The sequence below is a fragment of the Lepidochelys olivacea genome, assembly GCF_965140295.1.
Source record: "Lepidochelys olivacea isolate rLepOli2 genome assembly, chromosome: 3".
In the NCBI taxonomy this organism is placed as follows: Eukaryota; Metazoa; Chordata; order Testudines; family Cheloniidae; genus Lepidochelys; species Lepidochelys olivacea.
In genome coordinates, this window is record NC_140413.1 from 45248655 (window position 1) to 45274312 (window position 25658).

At 43.1% G+C, this 25658-nt stretch overlaps 1 protein-coding gene across 2 annotated transcripts in view; it reads left to right on the plus strand.

The window, feature by feature from the left end:
• The first annotated feature begins 3470 nt into the window (after positions 1-3470).
• Positions 3471-25658, plus strand: part of MCPH1 (microcephalin 1) — a 231582-nt gene continuing 209394 nt past the window's right edge. The window contains exons 1-6 of one of the 2 annotated variants that reach the window (XM_084623433.1): positions 3471-3659; positions 8345-8436; positions 15429-15547; positions 20218-20302; positions 20827-20941; positions 21372-21512. In XM_084623433.1, the coding sequence (XP_084479559.1) occupies positions 3641-3659; positions 8345-8436; positions 15429-15547; positions 20218-20302; positions 20827-20941; positions 21372-21512 (571 nt within the window). In that variant the 5' untranslated portion in view covers positions 3471-3640. The remainder of the gene's footprint in view (positions 3660-8344; positions 8437-15428; positions 15548-20217; positions 20303-20826; positions 20942-21371; positions 21513-25658) is intronic. The other variant, XM_084623434.1, reaches the window with a different exon arrangement.

Genomic DNA, 25658 nt, shown 5'->3' on the forward strand with positions numbered 1-25658 from the left:
AGTTCCTTCCAAATTCTGAGAGGGACGAGGTGTGGAGCATGCTTTTAGAAGTCTTAAAAGAGCAACGCTTTGATGAGGAAACTACAGAACCCAAACCACCAAAAAAGAAAATCAACCTTTTGCTGATGGCATCAGACTCAGGGCTTGTCTACAGTGGCAATTTACATTGCTGCAACTTTCTTGCTCAGGGGTGTGAAAAACACCCCCCACCCCCGCAGCGCAGCAAGTTTCAGCGCAGTAAAGCACCAGTGTAAACAGTGCACCAGCGCTGGGAGCCATGTGCTGAGCACACTGTTAGTTTATATAAGTTATATAATCAGTGTATACAAAGTATACACTGAGGGCTGAGAGAGCTCTCTCCTAGCACTGTGCCGTGACTACACAAGCCATGTTAAAGTGCTTTAGCTTAGCCAGTGTAGACTAGCCCACAGATGATGAAAATGAACACGTGTCAGTCCACACTGCTTTGGATTGTTATCAAGTAGAACCCATCATCAGCATGGAAGCATGTCCTCTGGAATGGTGGTTGAAGCATGAAGGGACATATGAATCTTTAGCGCATCTGGCATGTAAATATATTGCAACGGTAGCTACAACAGTGCCATCCAAATGCCTGCTCTCACATTCAGAGGACATTGTAAACAAGAAACAGGCAGCATTATTTCCAGCAAATTGTAACCAACCTTGTTTGTCTGAGTGATTGGCTGACCAAGAAGTAGGACTGAGTGGACTTGTAGACTCTAAAGTTTTCCATTGTTTTATTTTTAATGCAGGTTTTTTTGTACATAATTCTACATTTTGTAAGATCAATTTTCATGATAAAGAGATTGCACTACAGTACTTGTATGAGGTCAATTGAAGAATACAATTATTTTGTTTACAGTGCAAATATTTGTAATAAAAATAAATGTGAAGTGAGCACTGTACACTTTGCACGCCATGTTGTAATTTAAATTAATGTATTTGAAAAGGTAGTAAACATTCAAAAATATTTAAAATAAATGGTATTCTATTGTCGTTTAACAGTGCAATTAATCATGCGATTAATCACAAATTTTTTTAATTGCTTGACAGCCCTAGTTTTGGGGGGTTTTTTTTTTTTTTTTTTTTTTTTTTACATTGTAGAATGGGATCATCTTTTTTTCTCACCTGAATGATAACGTAGTAAATATTTAATAGAGTTCATTGCTTATATTCTCTTGGGTTTTGGAATTGTACTTTGTATACACTGATTATATAACTTGCATATATCAAAATTAATTCACCACTCATTTCTTGGTGGCTCTAATAAATTGTATATTTTAGAGAGGCCCAAAATGGAGGCACCTTGGTATGACACAGGAATCATCCAAATTTTGGTATTGCAAAAGTCAATGGCAAAATTCTCAATAATTTCAGGTTTCAGAGTAGCAGCTGAGTTAGTCTGTATCCGCAAAAAGAAAAAGAGGACTTGTGGCACATTAGAGACTAACAAATTTATTTGAGCATAAGCTTTCGTGAGCTACAGCTCACTTCATCGGATGCATTCAGTGGAAAATCTTATGCTCAAATTTGTTAGTCTCTAAGGTGCCACAAGTCCTCCTTTTCTTTTTTCAATAATTTCAGTGACAGCAGAACTGGGCCCAAATTCTCTGAATAAGGTCTAGACTTGACCTTAGGACTTGAGCTTTGATCAAATATTCTTAACAAAATGCAAAATCATGGAGTTCAAGTAGTTTTCTTTTTGTAATGTTACCTACTTGAAAATGAACCATTTCTTCCAAAATTATGGCCTAGGTACACATTTTATCTAACCACTCCCATATTGCTATGAAAATAACCTGTTTGTTGAGTGAAGGTAGCTTTGCATCAAAAAACATGCAAGACTAACATTTTTATGTGAAACAGCTATTTAACCGAAACCTGCACTTATTGCCCTACCTAGTTGGATGGTAGAATTTCGCAAAATTTCATTTTGCAGGTTTTCACCTCTGCCTGTCACAAAAAGTCCAGAGTGATGATGTTGTTGGATGGAGGGATAGATATCACTAGATCAAATGTCAAAAAATTTCATGATAAAGTTTGTGAATGTGTGTGTGTCCCCCCCCATAACACTGGCCTCAGTGGGGAATGTGTGTGTGTATTCATAACACTGCATGCAGTAGGGAATATGTGTGCGTTTGTGTGTTAGTCCCCACAACACTGCACGCAGGGGGCGAATGTGTGTTCTCATAATATTGCACTCAGTAGGGAATAAGAAAAGGAGTACTTGTGGCACCTTAGAGACTAACCGATTTATTTGAGCATGAGCTTTCGTGAGCTACAGCTCACTTCATCGGATGCATACCGTGGAAACTGCAGCAGACTTTATATACACACAGAGAATATGAAACAATACCTCCTCCCAGCCCACTGTCCTGCTGGTAATAGCTTATCGAAAGTGATCATCAGGTTGGGCCATTTCCAGCACAAATCCAGGTTTTCTCACATCCCTCCCACCCCCATACACACACAAACTCACTCTCCTGCTGGTAATAGCTCATCCAAACTGACCACTCTCCAAGTTTAAATCCAAGTTAAACCAGAACATCTGGGGGGGGGGTAGGAAAAAACAAGGGGAAATAGGTGTAAAGAGTGTAAAGTGTAAAGAGTTGTCACTTTGGATGGGCTATCACCAGCAGGAGAGTGAATTTGTGTGGGGGGGTGGAGGGTGAGAAAACCTGGATTTGTGCTGGAAATGGCCCACCTGATGATCACTTTAGATAAGCTATTACCAGCTGGACAGTGGGGTGGGAGGAGGTATTGGTTCATATTCTCTGTGTATATATAATGTCTTCTGCAGTTTCCACAACATGCATCCGATGAAGTGAGCTGTAGCTCAGGAAAGCTCATGCTGAAATAAATGGGTTAGTCTCTAAGGTGCCACAAGTACTCCTTTTCTTTTTGCGAAGACAGACGAACACGGCTGCTACTCTGAAACCTGTCAGTAGGGAATGCATGTGTGTGGCCCGAGATAGGTGGGGTGCTGAGAAACGTGCCGGGGGCGGCAGTGGTGAGGCCAGCTCCGCGCACGGGGGCAGGCAGGGCTCCCGGGGGCAGAGACGGCCGCCAACCCTGCGTGGAGGGGGGTTTGGGCCAGCGGCTTGGGCCAGCTCTGCAGGGGGAAGGGGGGCCGCTATCACCCTATCACAGCGCTGCATTCACTGGGGAATGCCTGCGCGCGTCCCCAAAACGGGACACTCCGTGGGGAACGTGTGTGTGTGTGTCCGTCCCCGTGTCCCCGTCACGCTGCGTACTCCGCGCTGTGTGTGTGTTTCCCCAGCACGCCGCACGCGGTGATGGCTCTGGGAGACGATCGTGCAAGGGCCGTTTTCAGTATTTTGCATCACCCCCTGGGGCGACACAGCTACAAACGCAGCACTGACCACGCCCTCCCCCCAGGTCATCACGCGGCTCTGAACAACCCGCCGCCCTTTTCCGCCAGCCGCAAGAGCAGGTCTCTCTGGGGCCGGGGCCGGGGGGCCGGGAGGGGCGAGGCGAGCGCAGTGCGCAGGCGCTGTCGGCTGGGCCGGGGCGGAAGCGGTTTGAACTGCGGCGGGAGCCGGCCGAGCTGATCCGGTCGTCGCGTAGCACAGAGCGCGACCGGCCCTGAGCGGGCAACATGGAGCCTGTCCTGGAAGGTACCGAGCCGCCCCTCGGGGCCCGTCCGCCAGCGTGTGCGGGGAGGTAGCAGCTGCTCCACGAGGGGGTGTAGCTGGAGGAGGAGGAGGAGGGGGGGGGAGAGTCAGCAGCTCCAGGAGGAGGAAGAGGAGGGAGGTAGCTGGAGGGGGGGGGGGAGTCAGCAGCTCCAGGAGGAGGAAGAGGAGGGAGGTAGCTGGAGGGGGGGGGGGAGTCAGCAGCTCCAGGAGGAGGAGGAGGAGGGGGGTAGCTGGAGGGGGGGGGAGTCAGCAGCTCCAGGAGGAGGGGGGGTAGCTGGATGGGGGGGAGTCAGCAGCTCCAGGAGGAGGAAGAGGAGGAGGAGGGGGGGTAGCTGGAGGGGGTGGGGGAGTCAGCAGCTCCAGGAGGAGGGGGGGGTAGCTGGAGGGGGTGGGGGAGTCAGCAGCTCCAGGAGGAGGGGGGGGTAGCTGGAGGGGGTGGGGGAGTCAGCAGCTCCAGGAGGAGGGGGGGGGTAGCTGGAGGGGGTGGGGGAGTCAGCAGCTCCAGGAGGGGGGGGGGTAGCTGGAGGGGGTGGGGGAGTCAGCAGCTCCAGGAGGAGGGGGGGGGTAGCTGGAGGGGGTGGGGGAGTCAGCAGCTCCAGGAGGAGGGGGGGGTAGCTGGAGGGGGTGGGGGAGTCAGCAGCTCCAGGAGGAGGGGGGGGGTAGCTGGAGGGGGTGGGGGAGTCAGCAGCTCCAGGAGGAGGAGGGGGGGTAGCTGGAGGGGGTGGGGGAGTCAGCAGCTCCAGGAGGAGGGGGGGGGGTAGCTGGAGGGGGTGGGGGAGTCAGCAGCTCCAGGAGGAGGGGGGGGGGTAGCTGGAGGGGGTGGGGGAGTCAGCAGCTCCAGGAGGAGGGGGGGGGTAGCTGGAGGGGGTGGGGGAGTCAGCAGCTCCAGGAGGAGGAGGGGGGGTAGCTGGAGGGGGTGGGGGAGTCAGCAGCTCCGGGGGGGGTAGCTGGAGGGGGTAGGGGAGTCAGCAGCTCCGGGGGGGGGTAGCTGGAGGGGGTGGGGGAGTCAGCAGCTCCAGGAGGAGGGGGGTGGGGGAGTCAGCAGCTCCAGGAGGAGGGGGGGGTAGCTGGAGGGGGTGGGGGAGTCAGCAGCTCCAGGAGGAGGGGGGGGTAGCTGGAGGGGGTGGGGGAGTCAGCAGCTCCAGGGGGGGCGGGGGGGGGAAGAGGTTATTGGTTCCCTTTATATTCCCCATTTTCTGTCCGTATTTTCAGGGCTTGTTGTTTAGCTTTTTGGTCTCTGTCATCAACAGAAGTTGGTCCATTAAAATATTACCTCACCCACCTTGTCTTAGCTAGGACTTTACTTGGATTTAGGTAACTTAAGAACACACCTTTTCTCCTAGTGAAGATGCATCCTCTGTGGCACTCATTTGAATTGTTTCTTTCGTCCTACCAGTTTCCCTGTCATTTTCAGTTTCTTCTTGTCCTGGCCAACAAGACAGCTGGGCCTTGTTAACATCTGAAAATCTTGTAACCATTCTCTATCAGCAGTGTAGCTGTGATTGCCTGAAGCAGTAGTGTAGATGGGATGGGGGTGTTTTTACCATCAGATTATGAAAACCTGTTAGGGTTGCTAATTTTCTAATCACACAAAACCGAATACCCTAGCCCCGCCCCTTCCCTGAGGCCACACACCCTGTTCACTCCATTCTGTCTCTATCGCCCTCACTCACTTTCACTGGGCTGGGGAAGGGTGTTGTGCCTCGGAAGTGACCAGTTAGTCCGGCTCCTAGCTGGAGGCACGGTAGGTGGCTCTGCAAGTGGCTCTCACCGACAGGCACTGCCCCCACAGCTCCCATTGGCCGTGGTTCCTGGCCAATGGGAGTGCGGAGCCAGTGTTTGGGGCAGGGTCAGTGTGTGGAGACCTTTGGGGCCCCCCGCCTAGGAGCTAGACCTGCTGGCTGCTTCTGGGGTGCAACGCAGAGCAAGGACGGGTAGAGACTAGCCACAGCACCGCTGACTAGACTTTTAACAGCCCCCTCGACAGTGCTGACTGGAGCCGCCAGGGTCCCTTTTCGACTGGGTGTTCCAGTCGTAAACTGGACACCTGGTCACCCTAAAAGCTGCTGTACCGTTTTCATGATTTGGAGAAAATCCCTGAGTTGTGCTACATTAACACACCATTGCAGGTACTGGTGCAACTGTACTGTTGTTGGAAAATTGATACATTTTGATACAGTAAGTTCAGGGTGGGAGTTGTTACTCCTGCAACTGCTCTCTGAGCTGTGTTTGTGGTGACTGGAAGGCACTTCTGGCCTGGTGTAGGTAGGGGAAGGGAAACTGCTACAGTGCTGTGAGCACCACATCCCATGTAAGAGTCCCTTAGGCCTTATTTACATGAGCAAAAATAAAAACTCAATTTCAGGAGCTGCCTGCAATGGTGAAGCTACACTGTTAGTAGCGGTAAAACAATAAGCACTAGTATAAAAACACTAGAACATTGTCTAACAATGAACATTGTCTACTGAGTAAGTCTTCATTAAATAGTAATAAAAATTCTAAAACCCTGTCTATACTAGCAGCGGCACCACTTCTAAATACATGTGCTAAATTTGCTTGTATAGACATGCTCAGAGATAGTGCCATGACAGTAGAAGCTGAAGTACGCCTGGAAGCATAAGGAATAAAAGTATATGGGATTTGTTGTCACCTCCCTAAAATAGAACGTTCACTAGCCAGTTGGGGGCCAATTAGCCTGAGTTTCCAATCCTGACAGCATCTGGCCCATAATGGATGCCACATGTGACAAACATGTCCTTGCTGGATGCCACTGTTGTGGCAGATGATGCAACCACTTCCTTTTCTTCAGTATTAGCAAGTGGCTGGTTATATTTCAGAATAATTCTTGAGTTTAGTTTGGAACAATTTAGATAAAACGTGTTGCTTATCATTATGCTCAACTTGTGGAGCAAGCCTGAGAAAAGGAGGCCAAGGAGAAACTCTTGATGTTATACCAATAAAATAAAAACCAGCAGGATCTTCTTAAAGGGGAAAAGGCAAAATGCCACATTTATTGTGAATACAGAAAGAATCATAGTAAGCAGTTAGTTATAGCTATAACATTCCATTCAATTTCATATTTATTCACACATACACACACAGGTTCTGCAAGGTTGTTATCATAGTTACCAGCCTTAGAGTTGCTCATGCCAAGCCCCTGGCCAGGTGGCCTGGACATGAGGAGGGAGCAGGGCCTTGTCAGATGCTCATCTGATGCTCCTGGAAGTTGGTTTGCAGAATCAGACCCCAAAGTTCTCACTTTTTAGAGTCTCTTTTTATAGGAATTTCTTCCTGTGCCAGTCTATGGGAATTGCTTCATCATGCTGTTGCTGAATCAATCAGCAGATGGAACATTCCTGACGTCTCCGTGCTGCCAGATGTTATCTTGTTCTTTGGTTCTCCTATTCTTGAGGCTGTTGGGTGGATTCCAGTCTGCCCTCCGGGGGTCCTCTGATTATTTCCACTTGACGCCTTCTTCAGCCGATGGACACTGGATTCTTAGGCTGGCACTTCCCTGATCGTTCATTTATTATCCACACCAAGCATCCATCCACATACATCCTCTATCTCTATTTTAATCACAATTGATAACAAAGCGAGATGAATACAACAAAAGGGTAGGGAGTCTCTGGGTGCTGTTTCTGTTGTTACAGAGTATTGCTTTGAGTCTCTCTCTGTGTGAGTAGTTGTTGTTACAAAGAATTGCTTTGAGAACAGACTGTCTTAGAATGTACTAACACAATTAGCAGCTTGCAAGTTTCACACATAGAGGGAGAGAAACAGTACCAAAAACCAAGAGACCTCTTAATTAGTAATACCCTGGAATTTAAACTATGGGGAATCAAACTCATTTGTGATTTTAATACAGAACTACTTTAATATGATCCAACATTGACACCTTAATTTTTTGGAGACTAAGGATGGTCCCTTGGTAAGGGTGCTAGTCTGGGACCTGGATTCAATTCGCTACTGCTCTGCAGACTACACGTGTAACATTGGGCAAGTCTCTCAAGTTCTCTGTGCCTCACCTTCCCATCAATAAAATGGATGTAATAGTATTTTCCTACCTCATAGGGATGCTGTGAGGATAAATACATTTTAAAAAAAAAAAGAGACTGAGGTGCTCAGATACCATGTTATTGGGGGACCGTATATAAATACCTAAGAACATAAGTTTAAAAAAGAGAGAGGTTGTCAGGAAATAAATGCTGGATACCGTCCTGTTTTAAGCCGCATATTTAATATCCATTTGAACTTTGTGATTGTCTTTTTGGCAAGTCAGATAAAAGTATCTGGGTCATTTGGAAGGCCAGATTTAGTTGTACTTTCATGCTCTTACCAGGCTGAACTGGCCAACCATGGCAGTATATTCACCAATTTGTCAGTTTCAGTTTTACTAAAATTCTAGCAGCCCTTCTAAACAAGTCTTTTTAAAAAAACAAAACAAAAAAAAACCCCTTCTGTTGCTGATGCATGGTGTTAAGTTTATTAAGCACATGTAATTGCTGGTGATAAGCTTACACACACTGACACTTCTTGCAGAGTAAGTTACTACTCAGTACAAGTAAGGGTGGCAGAATCTGGTCTTAAAAGAGACTTGAACAAGTTTTTTTTTCAATATACAAACAGACAAAAGCACATGCTAATACACAGCTTTTGTTCCCCAGGTGTTTCAGCATATGTAGAAGTATGGTCATCCAACAGAACGGAGAATTATTCAAAAACATTTGCACAACAACTTCTGGATATGGGAGCAAAAGTAAGGAAATTATTTTCTTTCTTGCAAAGTTCCCTCTCAGACTGTTGCTTTCATATTCTACTTGTCTGTCTCCTTGTATGTATGGGTTAATCTAGGAGGGATGTTGTAAGAGTTGATACTGCTACCATCACTCAAATTCAGAATGTGAATGGCAGATGGGAAATGTGTTAAACCCTATTATATAGTAGTATACCAAAAAACACTTTGTTGTGAAGCAGTTAGACTTGCTAAACACCACATACTTGACACAAACCCACAAAAGCAAGGAAAAGAAAAGCTAAGCTGCTTAGCAGGACATATCCAGTACTCTCACCCACTTTGTCATTGCTACAATTATCATAAATCCCAAACCATGCACCACAATCGTACCTTTCACCTTGTTAAATCACTATCCTGCCAACATCCCTACTAGTGTGGCTCTGCTCTGAAGAGTGACTGTAAAAATAGTATTGGGGGATTCTGTGTATGTGTTTCAGTGGTGAATATCTCTAATGTGCTTGGTTTTCAAGTGTAAAAATGTTTAACTCCATTTTGAGCTATGCTGAGCTTGAGCTGGAGGCTAGACATCCATGAGGATGTGTCAGAGGGACAGGCTGAGATTTTAGTTTGAATGGAAAGAGACAGGCCTGGATTAGAAAGGGAAATCTACTGTTTACTCATGTTAGCCTAGCAAAGCCCAGATGTGTGGGTTCCGCATCAAAGAGAGTGCGCTCAGTACTATCTTTCATGTGAATCAGACAAATGGTTTATTAAATTACAATTAGACACCTGTGCAAGTCTATTAAAGGGGTTGGCATATGTGTCATTGACAGCATGGGCTATGGAATCTCTGTTAACTGGTGATGATGTGAAAGAAGGAAATATCCCAGCTTGACTCTAAGCTGATGGAACCTTACCTATGACTTCTCTGTTTCAGTCGGCCTACAAAAGGGAGTTCAGGAAAGCTGGCAGTTTCTCAGAGACAACATTAAAGGCACAATAGCAATCTGTCATGATGTGTATTGAGCTGTGACACTAAGGGCAAGTCTACACTGCAAAATTAAGTCGACTTAAGTTATGTTGATGTACAGCCATCACAGTAATTAAATTGCATTTTCATGTCCCCACTACTTTTGTTGGTGGTGCTCATCCTCACTAGGAGCACTTCCACCGATTTAACTGACACTGTGGGGCACTGTGGAGCATTGGGGCTGACAGCCGGAACAGTCAATGCAGTGTCTATACTAACTCTGCGTTGACCTGACTATGTTGACCTAACTCAGTAGTGTAGACCAGACCTGAAGAAGAGCTTTGCGAAACCTTGTCTGTCTCACCAACAAAAGTTGGTCCAATAAAAGATATTACCTCATTTTGTTGACTCAGACAGTTTTCCAATTTGTCAGGGTTGGTTTGAATTCTAATTTTGTCCTCCAAAGCGCTGGCAGCCCCTCCCAGCTTGATGTCATCTGCATGGTGTTGTTCAGGTCATTAAAGAAAATAGTACAGGACCTAGGATAGACCACTGTTGTATTAATTTATATGGAATAAATGGGCCCAAAGAAGTTAACATCACCCTGAAACTGTCCAATGTTGAACAGTTTTTAAAAAAGTTCAGGGTTTAGTATACAGAGACTTCAGCCTGTTTAGCACCACGAGAAACACACTTTTTTAACTTTAGTTTAAAAAAAAAAAACAGAAAAAGGAAAAACAGTTCAAGAATTTGAAATATAAAGTGTTAAGGCTTTCATTTTACCCATATCCAGTGTTCCCTTTCGTTTAGCTATAGAGAATTTTTAAAATGCTGTCAAACAAGTTTTTCCTTTATAGGTGCCATTAAAGATTATAACTGTCCTTTTTGTGCAAAGGAGCAAAAGTTGGTTGAGGTGGCCTGAAACTGTTGTTGCTGTTGCAGCTTGATTCCGTTTTTTAGAAGACAAAACGACAAACGAAGGCAGAGGAAAGAACAGCAAAAATAGCAAATGCAGCTTGTGCCTCCGAAATTGGCTTTCACTTGCAATCTTGCTGCTGGAAAAACACAGACACCACGGTGGTCTTATTAGCTCAGAGGCCTGGCAAACTTTTACCAGAATTAAGCTCTTTAGGGCACTGCATTTAACTTAGGCTGATGGTCTGTAATTGTCCGTGTCCTGTTCGTACCTCTCTCTAACCATAGGTTTTATGTTTGTCCTTCTCCAATCCTCTGAGACGTCACCCATAGTACATGGGTTTTTGAAGATAATAGCTAGTCGTTCTCAGATTGCTTCACCTAGTTCCTTAAATGTCCTCGAGTGAATTCCATCATGCTGATTTGAATACATCTGGTGATATGTTTATAATATAGAGACTATACCAGTATAGCTACATCGCCATAGCTATTCTGGAATTACTGTATATGTAGATGCAGTCTACACCAAAGGAAGAATTATTTTCCATTAGTAGAGGGACACTACCTTCCCGAATGATGGTAGTTACATCGACAGAAGCATTCTTCTGTTCACATGACTGCATTTACGCTGGGAGTTAGGCTGGCATAACTATATCAGTCAGGGGTGTAGATTTTTCACACTCATGGTCAATATAGTTACGTTGGTCTGCACTTAAAAGTCAGGTCAGGCCTAACTTGTCTAAATATTCTTTATCCTGTTCTTTCCTTATTCTGACTTGTGTTCCTTCCCCCTTGCTAATATTAATTGTGTTTTAAATATCTGGTCACAATTCACCGATTTAGTGAAGACTGAAGCAAAATAGGATTAAACACATCAGTCTTCTTGATGTCCATACATTATTAGCTCTCCTTCCGTACTAAGCACTCACCTTTGTCTTTTTCTTGCTCCCGATGTATGTATGAAACCTCTTCTTATTTCCATTTGTATCCCCTTCTAGGAGTAACTCATTTTGTGTCTTAAGCTTTCTGATTTTGTCCTGACATGCTTGTGCTATCCTTTTTTCATTTGTCCTTAGCAATTTGTCCATATTTTCACTTTATGTAGGATTCCTTTTTGATTTTCAGATCTTTAAAGAGTTCCTGATGAAACCATATTGGGCTTGTTGTTCTTCCTAACTTTCCTTCACATCTTGATAGTTTGCTGTTGTGCCTTTAATGTTGTCTCTCTGAGAAACTGCCACCTGTCCTGAGATTTTCCCTTACATTTTCTTCCCACCAAATCTTGCCTACCACTTCTATGAGTTTTAGTCTGCCTTTTTGAAGCCACCCCTGAGACCAATCAGTCAGAGCACATTGTGCCCCACTTTTTGCATCCCTCATAGAATCATAGAATATCAGGGTTGGAAGGGACCTCAGGAGGTCATCTAGTCCAACCACCTGCTTAAAGCAGGACCAATCCCCAACTAAATCATCCCAGCTAGGGCTTTGTCAAGCCTGACCTTAAAAACTTCAAAGGACGGAGATTCCACCACCTCCCAACGTAACGTATTCCAGTGTTTCACCACCCTCTAGTGAAAAAGTTTTTCCTAATATCCAACCTAAACCTCCCCCACTGCAACTTGAGACCATTACTCCTTGTTCTGTCATCTGCTACCACTGAGGACAGTCTAGATCCATCCTCTTCGGAGCCCCCTTTCAGGTAGTTGAAAGCAGCTATCAAATCCCCCCTCATTCTTCTCTTCTGCAGACTAAATAATCCCAGTTCCCTCAGCCTCTCCTCATAAGTCATGTGTTCCAGTCCCCTAATCATTTTTGTTGCCCTCCGCTGGACTCTTTCCAATTTTTCCACATCCTCCTTGTAGTGTGGGGCCCAAAACTGGACACAGTACTCCAGATGAGGCCTCACCAGTGTCGAATATAGGGGAACGATCACATCCCTCGATCTGCTGTCAATGCCCCTACTTATACATCCCAAAATGCCATTGGCCTTCTTGGCAACAATGGCACACTGCTGACTCATATCCAGCTTTTCATCCACTGTCACCCCTACGTCCTTTTCTGCAGAACTGCTGCCTAGCCATTCGGTCCCTAGTCTGTAGCAGTGCAGTGGATTCTTCTGTCCTAAGTGCAGGACTCTGTACTTGTCCTTGTTGAACCTCATCAGATTTCTTTTGGCCCAATCCTCCAATTTGTCTAGGTCCCTCTGTGTGCTATCCCTACCCTCCAGCGTATCTACCTCTCCTCCCAGTTTACGTCATCTGCAAACTTGCTGAGGGTGCAATCCACACCATCCTCCAGATCATTAATGAAGATCTTTAATAAAACCGGCCCGAGGACCGACCCTTGGGGCACTCCACTTGATACCGGCTGCCAACTAGACATGGAGCCATTGATCACTACCCGCTGAGCCCGACAATCTAGCCAGGTTTCTATCCACCTTATCGTCCATTCATCCAGCCCATACTTCTTTAACTTGCTGGCAAGAATACTGTGGGAGACCGTGTCAAAAGCTTTGCTAAAGTCAAGGAACAACACATCTACTGCTTTCCCCTCATCCACAGAGCCAGTTATCTCGTCATAGAAGGCAGTTAGATTAGTCAGGCATGACTTGCCCTTGGTGAATCCATGCTGACTCTTCCTGATCATGTTCCTCTAAGTGCTTCAGAATTGATTCCTCGAGGACCTGCTCCATGATTTTTCCAGGGAGTGAGGTGAGGCTGCCTGGCCTGTAGTTCCCCGGATCCTCCTCCTTCACTTTTTTAAAGATGGGCACTATGTTAGCCTTTTTCCAGTCGTCCTGGACTTCGCCCGATCTCCATGAGTTTTCAAAGATAATGGCCAATGGGTCTGCAATCACATCCGCCAACTCCTTTAGCACTCTCGGATGCAACGCATCCGGCCCCATGGACTTGTGCTCGTCCACCTTCTCTGTTGCATCAAAGATAACTACTTGTCTTAACTTTCAAGGCCCTTCTTGACCTATGCCCACCTTACTTATCTTTCTTTTACTATGAAGATATTGGCACCACCTCTGTTTGACCCATGATGCCAGCCTCTCTTGCCCACTTGTTAAATTTTCAAACAAGCACCTTCATGCTTTCTACTATGCTGTCTCTCATGGTTGGGAGGAGTCCCAAAGTTACCTCCTTCAAATTCTTCTTTGCCATGATGCCTGTGAAAAAGTTGACAATGATTAGAGACCATTGGAGTGCTCAGACCACTTCCTATCATGCAGATCAATGTCTCATTGTGCGGAGTACAAAGAAACCATCTGTATGTCTGTATCCATCAGTTGTCTCTAGTCTTATACTTAGATTGTAAGCTTTCGGGAGCAGGGACCATCTTTGTTCTGTTTGTACCATGCCTAGCACCGTGGGGATGTCGTCCATTATGAGTGCTCCTAGGTCTGTGGTAATATAATAATTTGTCACAAAAAAGCAAATATGACTCTCAATGAACTCGAAGTAGATCTGTTGAATAAAGTGGTGTTGTTTCATGTGGAACAGGCTATAATTACACTGAGGTCTTGAAAATTCTGAGCTGCTGATTTTCAAGGTTCTCTGACAGTGGACGACAGCACAAGTAGCAAAATGCAGTTTGAAATTCTTCTGAACCCTTCTTTTTGATCCATCTATTAATGATACTTTTGATATCGCTCACTCTGACAGCCAGGAGTAAATTTGCACATCAGATTTCTTAGTCATTTGTGGAGGTAACTTATATATAAAAAAATTTTTTAAACACCTGTATTCTTCATCATTTGCAAAACACATTCTTAACTTTTAGCAAAGTCTTTAATTGCGTTTTAGGATGAGTGTCCCTGGTGCACGGTGAAGTTGGTTGACAGATGCTCAATCTCTACACATCCCAAGAAGCTCTTTCAGTTTCAAGTCCAACACTATAATTTGTGCATAGGTCAGTTCAGCTTTCCCAATATGAGTTGTCTTTTGACAGACTGGTATCCGTTTGAACCCCACCAAAAGATTTCAAGATGCTAGTAATCTTCCAGCATCCTTTATTAGCGTGATTAATTGTGGTGCCACACATATGGATGGAACCTTAAACAGAGTATCTGCCTCAGAGAATTAAGATGATAGGAACTATAAAAGATCAAAGAGGATGAGGTGAGGAGATCGTGCAACCTCTTGAGTAATGCATGTGCTTCGAGGGCTACATGGATATTTTTGGTTTGGTTAAGATAATATTTTACAAGCCTGTCAAAAGCAAATTTTAAATAACTTAGATGAAGGAAGGGTGGAACATTAGAATTCTGTTCAAATTGTTTCACCAGTCACCATCTTTCTAAACACTGGGCTTGTATTCACTACAAAATTTTACCATGTTTATATGTTTATGAAGGTTTAGTTAGGTGAAACTATGATCATGATTTAGTGGTCAGTGTAATACAGTTCCTCAGGGCTTAATTGTGATTAGTCAATATGATGATGAAAGTGACTTGTGCTGTTACACACTGACCACATAGTTGTTCTCAGTATCTTGTCAGCTAACTTGATTCTTCCCAGCTGTGATTAGTTTTGTAGTGTAGACCAGCCACTGTGAGGGCCATTTCAAAAGTACAAATAAAGTATATATGGATGAAAATCAGTTAGAGAGAGGTAACATTAGAACCCTTCAGCCTTGTGCATACTTATTATCATTTTGGATGATGCTGACTAGTTTCTGGGTCTACCTCTTGTGATACCTGATGCACGAAGTCATATTTAGGGCTTCTTAAATGAGGCAACCTTTCCAAGGCATTTGGAGGGTTGAAAATAAAGGTACAGCAGGCAGCTAAAAAGTGGTGGCCTAGAACAAACCTCTGTTTGAAATCATGAGTCCATTTTATCCTACCTTACATGGTGGAATTCTTGCTTTGAGGTGTTAAAAGCTCTTCTTTAGTAAAGTACTGGTTTGACTAACGAATTAGCTTGTTTTTGGGTGTTTCTTGCTGAGAAAGGAAAGATCAAAACAATCTTTGACAATACACACTTTAAAATTTGTACAGTAACTTTTATGAAGTCCCTGGATTACTACTTGCAATAAAAGTGGACTATTTTATGTAATTTCATGAGGATTTGCTGATCAGTGAACTGAAATTACTAATACTTCTCTTTGTATAATCCTGTAGGTTTCAAAAACTTTTAACAAGCAAGTGACTCATGTAGTCTTCAAAGAAGGACATTTGGCTACGTGGCGAAAGGCACAGAAGACTGGAGTAAAACTAGTTTCTGTACTCTGGGTGGAAAAGTGAGTAGTACTGGATATTAAAAATGTGACTTTTTCTAAGGGGAAGAGGGAATCTAAACAAGCACTATGTTTTTAAGAACTGCAAGAAAGTACAATATATGTTTTTTATATATTTAAAATAACCTTCACAACTATGGCTAACTGGCCATTTTGAGAGGTCATACTGTAGTGATGTACATTTGGTATTTCTATTTTAAGGCATGTTGGTTCCCTAAAGAGGATGAGCGTGGTTCTATTTTGAAAAGAGAAATGACTGTAAACCTGATTTTACAATATATTCTCTAATAGTCATACAACCCTCTCTTCTCAGAGACCTGTGCCAAAACTACTTTGGACAGATGGGCAACGGAGGTAATGCAGAATAAATGCACAGTAGAGTTTCTCCTTTTTCCTAGGAAACAGCTTCTAGTATGCTACCCCTTGCCCCCTCAAACAATCAGAGTAAACTGCCCAGCTTCTACAAATCAGCTCCATATAGAATGTGCCCGCATAGGAGAAAGAATGAGGGCCATATTTAATCTGGTTCCTATGAGATCTGGCAGGGATAGATTGGTTCTGTGTTTGGAAGTTTCTCAGCAGCCACTTGAAAAAGTTCAAATTTGATGTTGACCCAGACAGCCATATCATAGGGAGGTTTTCTGTCATCCACAAGCCTCTGAGTGTCATAGACAATTTTGTCCAGCACAGAAGAAAATTATTTTATTTATGAATGCCAGCACTTAAATACAGAGCTTTGCCATTCCAGTTAGTCACAGCATCTTGAGGTTTTTGTCAAAATCCTTCTGGTGCATGTGATTACTTTCTAAACACACAATTCAAATATTTTCTCAAAAAATGTAATCCAGGGGCTATTGCTGTGGATGCAGTGTCTTAGGGTTGTTTACGTTATCCGCTGGATCTACGGGCAGCGATCAATCCAGCTGGGGGTCGATTGGCCGCCAAATGCTCTCCCGTTGACTCCGGTACTCCAGCAGGGCGAGCGGCACAGGCGAAGTCGACGGGAGAGTGTCAGCTGTCGACTTACCGCGGTAAGTAGATCTAAGTACATCAACTTCAGTTACGTTATTCACGTAGCTGAAGTTGCGTAACTTAAATCGATTTTGTGTTAGACCTAGTCAGAGGATCTTCTACATATGTTTCCACCTTTTGCTCTCTTCGAATAATCCAGAGAATGACGTGGGAGCAGAGCAACCATGGGGGTTCCAATGTTAAGAGCGTAAGTTCTGTTTTATATAGGTTCTTAAACTACACTCATCACTGTGGTATCTGAGCATCTTCCAGTTGTCCATTAAGCAATGTGATAAACCTCTGTCACATATTTATCCTTTCACCTCCCTAGGGGGAGGAGAGTATACAATGGAGTGTTTTGTTCTGGATTTTTTAAATAAATATTACTAAGGCTGCAGGTTCGTCACGGGTTCCGTGACTTTCTGGGACTTCCATGACTTTTGCAGTGGCCATTGCAGCTGGCCTGGGGGCTGCCTGAGCAGCTTGGGTGGACCCCAGGCCAGCCGCACTGGCTACTGCTGGGGCAGTCTTGGGCCACCTCAGTCCCCCGTCTCCTTGCATCAGCAGCAGGAGGTTGGGTGTAAGAGGGGGCTCAGGGCTGGGCATTGGAGAGTGGGAGGAGGTGAGGGCTCTGGGCAGCGCTTACCTTGGGCTCCCCGGAAGTGGCAACATTCCTAGGTGGAGGTGCGGGCAGGTGGCTCTGCACGCTGCCTCTGCCTGCAGGCACCGCCCCCGCAGCTCCCATTGGCCGTGGTTCACGGTGAACCAATGAACAGTCAACCATGAACCAATTTATTTGAGCATAAGCTTTCGTGAGCTACAGCTCACTTCATTGGATGCGATGAAGTGAGCTGTAGCTCATGAAAGCTTATGCTCAAATAAATTGGTTAGTCTGTAAGGTGCCACAAGTCCTTCTTTTCTTTTTGTGAATACAGACTAACACGGCTGTTACTCTGAAACCTGTTCATGACCTGTCCATGACTCTTACTAAAAATACCCGTGACTAAAACGTAGCCTCATAGATTACACATGCTGCTATTAGTTTGTTAGACAAGGCAGATCAAATAAATGAGCCTGATACTTGCAGAAGGTGGTGAGGTTTGTCATAGTCCTTATTTCCTGTGAGGGGTTCATTCGCAGACTTTAACCAACCCCCAATGAAGCTCCGTCCCCTCAGCCAGAGGGGAGCACTAAGTATTCCATACTTTTGGAACTCATGCATCTGAGTAAACCCCTTGTGGTTGCTCTGCTCAAACAGGGCTTTATATTATAAAGACCAGTCCATGGCCTAGAATAAAATACCATGTCATCTATAGCCAGGAAAATGGAATTAAGCTACCTGGTTGTTGAGAGGAAACAGCTAAAGAGCGAAGAGGCTATGGTGATTGATCACATTCCTGTCATTCAAAAGGAAAACAGCCAATTGTCTATTTAGTTAGGTGAATAAAGTTCAAACACTGATGCAGAATATATCTCCCAGGTCAATTGGAATTCCATAAATACTGGAAACCTAAGTGCTGAGTATGGGAAAAACTCAATTATTTCTCAACCCTGACAGCAAGAGTTTCCTGAGAATAGCATCCCTACAGGTGCCTCAGACAATGTATAGAATACCTCCATGAGAACCTAATTTGGTATTAGAGGCTTTTTACAAAACCACAGTTTGAGCTCCAACCTCATGTGTCTCTAGGGCTCGTGTTGCATCAGTCTGAATTTTATTTGAAAAGCTTTTTGGGGCAAGGGTAATCTCTATTTGTATCTGAGCTCAATATAATGCCACCACTTTACTTACAAGTCTATTAGAGAAATACTGTTAAAATAATGTTAAATTTGCAAGGCTAAGCACTGAAAAGTCAGAAAATGCCAAAAAGTAAAGAGAACTCAAAAGCAGAAGAGCAGAAATTATTCTTTGTGGAATATGTAGATCTGAAAGGTGTTTTTGTTTCATGTGTTAAGCAGAAAAACACTTATTTTTGCTTTAGAAATCCAGGTCTTGTCTATCTGTAAACATTATCTCACCAGTTTTTATGGAATATTTCATCAGAGATGCTATGCAATTCAACCTGATTGGTACTGATTTCTGCTTAGATTATTGAAAGTTGTGGGTGTGTTTAACACACACGTTCATCTTAGATCCCAAATTAAGTTTGGAGGAAAGGTGTTCAGATGTTACAGGGAACTGAAATTTCTAAATTCAATGTGTCTCTTTAAAAACTATACTGATGTAGCATTAAGGCTCCAGATTTCTACACGGAATGCTAGGAAATGCAAATCAATGTTCTCAGAAATGTGTAACTCGTTCACATTGCATATATTAAAAGGTGCTTTTATTAACAGTTTAACTGATCTTATGCAAATTGGACAAATGTTTTCATTTTCTGACTTCTGTTTAAATTTTCTCTGCCTCAGTGCTGTTAATATAACTTTTTTTCACATTTAAGATAGTCTAGTTATGTTCCATTGGTGGTAGCATCTGGGATTTAATAATAGCCAGTTGTTTAAAGCTCATTGATTATCATGTTTTTTGAAATCGCTTTTGCTTGATCTTTCAGAAAACCCCAGTAAATTCAGATTAATTTACTAAAATCTAACTATTTGAAACTGCACGTTTTGCATAAAACAGATCTGTGGCCTTGAAGAAATTTGTTCGTATATTTTCTACTCCAAAACTTAGAATTACTCAAATCATGCTGTATTGTAGTTCTGAAAATGTGTACTTTATAAATGTAAGATCACTAGGTGTCACTAGAATCACATATTTGAATTACTCTATCAGAAATTCCTAGTGCAGTGTTAATGATTCATAATTTTTTTTCCATAGTCAATTCTATTATTTATTGAGAGATTGTAGAGTAATGAAACTCTTACTGTTTCTGGTCAAAATTTCTTTTTTTAGCTTTTTGTTTTATGTAGTGTATTCTATATTAGTACCCAAAATGGTGTCCCAACTTCCCTCAAATTATTCAAAACTACAGATGGATAGGACCCCAGCTAACAAAGATTTTAGTCCTAATATTCTCAGATCAAACTACCAGCAGGAAAAATGGAAGAAACCTAGCTGACTGGCTTGAGGCAGCATGTTTGCCAAAGTCAGCTGGATGAGTAACAATGGACCTTGTCAGGGGCTTGTTCCTTCACAGAATTTCTTGTGTGGAGTGAGGAAACTGGGAGAAGACTGGTTGAGGAATGATTAAAAGTGAAAGTTAAGATGGGATAGGGCCTCTTTCTCATCTGCCTGATGGCAAACCCTTCCTTTTCAAACTATTGCTTACCCATGAGATTTTTGTGGACCCTGATTTGAGAGAATAGACTCTCGGGAAGGAAATTAAGTCCTTAATTTATAGGCACTTCAAAAGAAGTTCACTGCCTGATCAAAGGAGACCTTTAGTTCCCAGATGCAGGTCAAGGCCACTGGCATGATGGAGAGCTAAGTCATGCCAGATGGACTTTGTAAGGAGCTCTCTGCCTGCTGGGCAAACTAAGGAGTCAGAGAAACAGTTTTTGGGTTTTCCACTTCCCCTCAGGTATTCTTTCTTGGTCTGTTCTTTGTTAATTTAGATATTTGTTGTGGCTAATCGGTATGGCCTTTTTACCATTTTTAAATTAAATTCTATTTCTAAACAAAGTAAATGTATTAACTACTTATTTATTATATTGTACAGATGCAGAGAAGCTGGTGCCCATGTTGATGAATCATTATTTCCTGCAATATATACTAATGAAGGGTTACCCCTTCTAATTAAAAAAGTGAGTGTGTAATTTTAAAATGCCACCCAAGTACAAGGCCACCCGACTCCCTGAGTCTGAGCTTGGACAGCTAGCATGAGCAGCTGCCTATGCTGTAACATACATGCACTGCTATTTCTAGCATTCTAACTGAAGCAGAGATAGTTTGCCTGCCTGCCTGCGCTGGGACTCTTATCTCCCAGATGCAGTGTAGACATATGCTTAGGCACTTTAGAAAATGTTAATCCAAGTCTAAAATATTCCATATTTTCAAATGCTTATTAAAATGTCCACAGTGGTTTTGTCTAATTTCTTATTGGTCATTCTGATAACTCGGAAATCATTTTTTCCTTAATCCATACTGAAACTCTCATTGAAATTTCCCCCTAAATTTTATAGTCTATCCATGGCTGGCTAAATGGGATTTACTCGGAGTCATAAATGATGTAGAATGATCATATAATACATATAGTATTACATGATAAAATTGAGAAATGTTAAGTACAAGTTAATTATGAGAGATTTATGCTGTGTTAATCTTGTAGCACAAATGCATGCAGCCCAAAGACTTCATTGAAAAAACACCAGAAAATGATAAAAGACTACAAAAAAAATTGGACCTGATGGCTAAAGAACTAGATATACAAAAAACAGCAACCGGTGAGTTAATACATAGTTCTGGTTAGATGGTAAAAATTAAACTCTGCGCCAAAAAGAAATGTCAAAATATCTTTGTTTTAAGTTTCAAGAGAACACATAAGATATAGCTTATTTTTCTTTTATCACTTTATAATTGAAGTTAACATAGTTATTTATAATATGAATTCTCATTAAGAAAAGCTACTATATGTATTTGCATGCTTTGATATTAAAGAATAATTTACTTTTTAGTAATTTAAAAAGTAGTATTGGACTTTTTTTTAAGGAGTTGTTTGGAATTCAGCATTATTAAACTTATGGTACTGACAGCATTATAGAAATGCAGTTTTTAAGTAACTTTGAATTAAAAAATACAACTTAGTACTTTTAAAATTTATGCTCTGTTCAAATAATGAAGCCTCATATTTGCAAATTACAATTACTTTTTTAGAAACCGATATACCTGTTTTATTATTTGAGGATGATGGTTCACTTGCATATAGCCCAACAAATAAGATTAAAGATCAATGCAGTGCAATGGAAAAGAGAATAAAGGACATGAAGGAAAAAAGGGAAAATCTCTCCCCTACCGGTAAGGAGTTAAGCCTTATGAATTAATTAAAAAGCATAAATGGTTGCATCTTTCTCGCTGAATTATGTTGATGCTACCCCTGGACACATTCCAGGACTGTGTAATTTTCTTTTGATTTGATAAATGATGTTGCTGTGAAACATCTGCTTATCCTGGCTTAAACTGAAAATGCATGATTAGAAATATATAAATATTTAAACCAAATAGAGGACTCTTGGTCCGACAACCAGTAGTCATGCGATTTTTATGTTGAAATCATTGAAGTCAAGCAGGGTTAAGTCATTGCTTGGATAAGGGATTTCCAAGGAACCCATAGGTGCTAGTAATCCATTAGAATGAGGGCTCTGCCCTCTGAGTGTTGAACTATTGACATAGCATAGTGTTGGGAGATGCTGTCTTTCAGAGAATATGTAAAACCAAATTCTTGACTGCTTGTAGTCTTTAAAGAACCTTTGACACCTCTTGCAAAAGTGGGGGTGCTGGTGAAATAATATCTTAATTACCTTCCTCCTGCAGTTAAAATTGTTTACAATATTTCTTGTAATCTAAACTGTTGATTATTGCTTTGTGCTCCATTTCAACCCAGAATTAGTAGTTCAGTGGTAGATGAAGTCATCCTAGTTTCTAGAGTAGCTTAAGTGTTTTTTTTTTTTCCCCAAAAACTTTGGGTACTTCAAGATGATGATCATAAAGTAGAATTGAAGATGAGATGATATACCCCCTCCCCTCCTCCACCCCTCCACAAATGAACCTCATTGTTTTTTACCCCTTACCCAGTGAAATCTGAAGTGAGCAACTGGTGGAACCCACAAATATCAGGATCGTTGCTCTCTGGAATTCCTTGCACCCTCTTTTGCCAGAGATAAAAATTGCATGGGCAGCATAGGTAACTCTGGATGGCAGCATGGATCTAAGCATGGTGGAGAGTAGTGGTACAATGCTCACAGTCCTATGGCCAGGTCTGCACTAAAAGGTTACGTCGACTCAGTTACGTCGCTACACCTAACCCCCAGTGTAGACAGCGCTAGGTCAATGGAAGAATTCTTTTATCGACTTAACAATCACCTCTCAGGGCTGGGGTGAGGGGTGGAGTCCTTACGGTGATGGGAGAATCCCTCCCATTGCTGTAGTGAGTGTCTACACTGAAGCGCTACAGTGGTATAGTGGAAGTGCTGTCACTGTGCTAGTGTAGGGGTTTAAATATAGACATAGACTAATACTCCAGTTTCATAAAATATCCCATGGTCAACCTCCTGGACTCTTCCTGTTTTGGGGGTTGAAAACAGGTAGAAAATTGAGCTTTTTCCTTTGCACTCTGTCTTCAGAGTGTGTCGTTTAGGATCCGCAGATGTGTTAGTACGAATACCTGTCTACAGTTCACCAACAGAACTTTGTTGCTCCACCTGTTTAAAGAATTGTATTCTGCACTCCTATTGCTACATGTTCCCTGGTCTAGTCCCCTTCTAGACAGTCACCAGTCTGTTGTAAGTGGACCCAAATGCTGGGTCCCATGTGTTTTTAAGCCACCTGGGTCTGGGCTGAGTCTAATCTGTTTCTAGTTTTGGACTCCAAGGTACACTCCTAGGGTGAGATCTTTTTGTCTGAGCCCATCCTTGGGACTCCACAGTCCAGCTACCCAAAACACTGGAACCAGTGTCTCAAACCGCGTGAGCTCCTATTTGCTTGCACACCCTCCTGCAGAGTTTGTCTTAAGGCTTAACTGTTAGCCACAGCTTTCAGGGTCATTGTGGCAGAAAGGCAAGGAACATAGGCTTAGCAATGAAAGTTTTTTAACCACAGTCACTTTACTCTGAAAAAGCACTAGGGTTACAGATCTTTGCAAAATGACAGAATACCTGAGATGCACAACTCCTCCTGCCCAGTCTAATCTCAACCCGTCTGAGAGTGTGAGGTCTTGTCAGCATTTCAGGCTAGGTAGAGTCCCTCCTGCCTGACCGTTACTTTTGGCATGTGGCGATGAATGATCTATTTCAAAGAGAAACTCTTCTTAAATAGTCTTTACCACTTTGCCTTGTTCTCTCTCTGGGCTCCTGTGTAGAGAATCAGTTGTTCCATGGAGAACTGGTAGTTGAAAGACAACCGTTCAATGGCCCTAAATTTTTTATTTTTTTGTTTGGCTTGGGGGCTTCTCAGATTGTTCTCCAATGTGGTGTCTCACACCTTTATGGGCAGCCGATTGGAATATCTCATAATAGCCTGGCCTTGGACCAGGTTAGTCATGTGTTCAGCAAGTAATACCAAATGGATGTCCTAATACAACATGGAGCTTTTTGAAAACCTGACCTATGAGGAAAGGTTAAAAAACAAAAACTGGGCATATTTAGTCTTGAGAAAAGAAGACTGAGGGGGGACCTGCTAAGTTAAGTGCTTCTATAAAGAGGATGGTGAACAAATGTTCTTCATGTCCACTGAAAGTAGGACAGGATGTAATAGACTTAATCTTCAGCACTAGAGGTTTAGGCTAAATAAGAAAAACTTTCTAACTATAAGGGCAGTTAAGCACTGGAATAGGCTTCCAGGGGAGGTTGTGGAATCCCGATCATTGGAGGTTTTTAAAAACAGATTAGACAAACATCTATCAGGCATGGATGGGCTGGATGAATGCACTATAAGGTGGGTAGAAAGTTGGCTAGACTGTCGGGCTCAACGGGTAGTGATCAATGGCTCCATGTCTAGTTGGCAGCCGGTGTCACGTGGAGTGCCCCAGGGGTCGGTCCTGGGGCCGGTTTTGTTCAATATCTTCATAAATGATCTGGAGGATGGTGTGGATTGCACTCTCAGCAAATTTGTGGATGATACTAAACTGGGAGGAGTGGTAGATACGTTGGAGGGCAGGGATAGGATACAGAGGGACCTAGACAAATTGGAGGATTGGGCCAAAAGAAATCTGATGAGGTTCAATAAGGATAACTGCAGGGTCCTGCACTTAGGACGGAAGAACCCAATGCACAGCTACAGACTAGGGACCGAATGGCTAGGCAGCAGTTCTGCGGAAAAGGACCTAGGGGTGACAGTGGACGAGAAGCTGGATATGAGTCAGCAGTGTGCCCTTGTTGCCAAGAAGGCCAATGGCATTTTGGGATGTATAAGTAGGGGCATAGCGAGCAGATTGAGGGACGTGATCGTCCCCCTCTATTCGACATTGGTGAGGCCTCATCTGGAGTACTGTGTCCAGTTTTGGGCCCCACACTACAAGAAGGATGTGGATAAATTGGAGAGAGTCCAGCGAAGGGCAACAAAAATGATTAGGGGTCTGGAACACATGAGTTATGAGGAGAGGCTGAGGGCACTGGGATTGTTTAGTCTGCAGAAGAGAAGAATGAGGGGGGATTTGATAGCTGCTTTCAACTACCTGAGAGGTAGTTCCAGAGAGGATGGTTCTAGACTATTCTCAGTGGTAGCTGATGACAGAACAAGGAGTAATGGTCTCAAGTTGCAGTGGGGGAGGTTTAGGTTGGATATTAGGAAAAACTTTTTCACTAGGAGGGTGGTGAAACACTGGAATGCGTTGCCTAGGGAGGTGGTGGAATCTCCTTCCTTAGAAGTTTTTAAGGTCAGGCTTGACAAAGCCCTGGCTGGGATGATTTAATTGGGGATGGGTCCTGCTTTTGAGCAGGGGGTTGGACTAGATGACCTCCTGAGATCCCTTCCAACTCTGATATTCTATGATTCTATGGTCCTGCCACAGTGCAGGGGCTGGACTTTAACTTCTCAAGGTCCCTTTCAGCCCTACGTTTCTATAATACTTCATAATAACCAGCCACATACCACTCTGTCACACTCCAGTCATGAGCAGCAACTTGGTAAATTTAACATTTTTGTTCCTGCTACTAAAAACATTCCCACTAACCACAGAAATACTGGAAATTCTTAAAGATTCTTCCCACTCCCTAGTGCTATTATTTTAATATTCCCTAATATGTCTATTTAAATACTATCTGACATTTCATACTATAACTGAAATCCGTGATTGTCAGATAACATAAACTGCAGTGGTTCTGTTGATATGCATAGTAGAATTATGCAAATAACGCTTTGTGAGAGTGAAATCTTATTTAATCACATTTCTTGACTCAAATGTTTTTTTAGATTTAAAAATATATATTTCATACCAGAAACATGCTA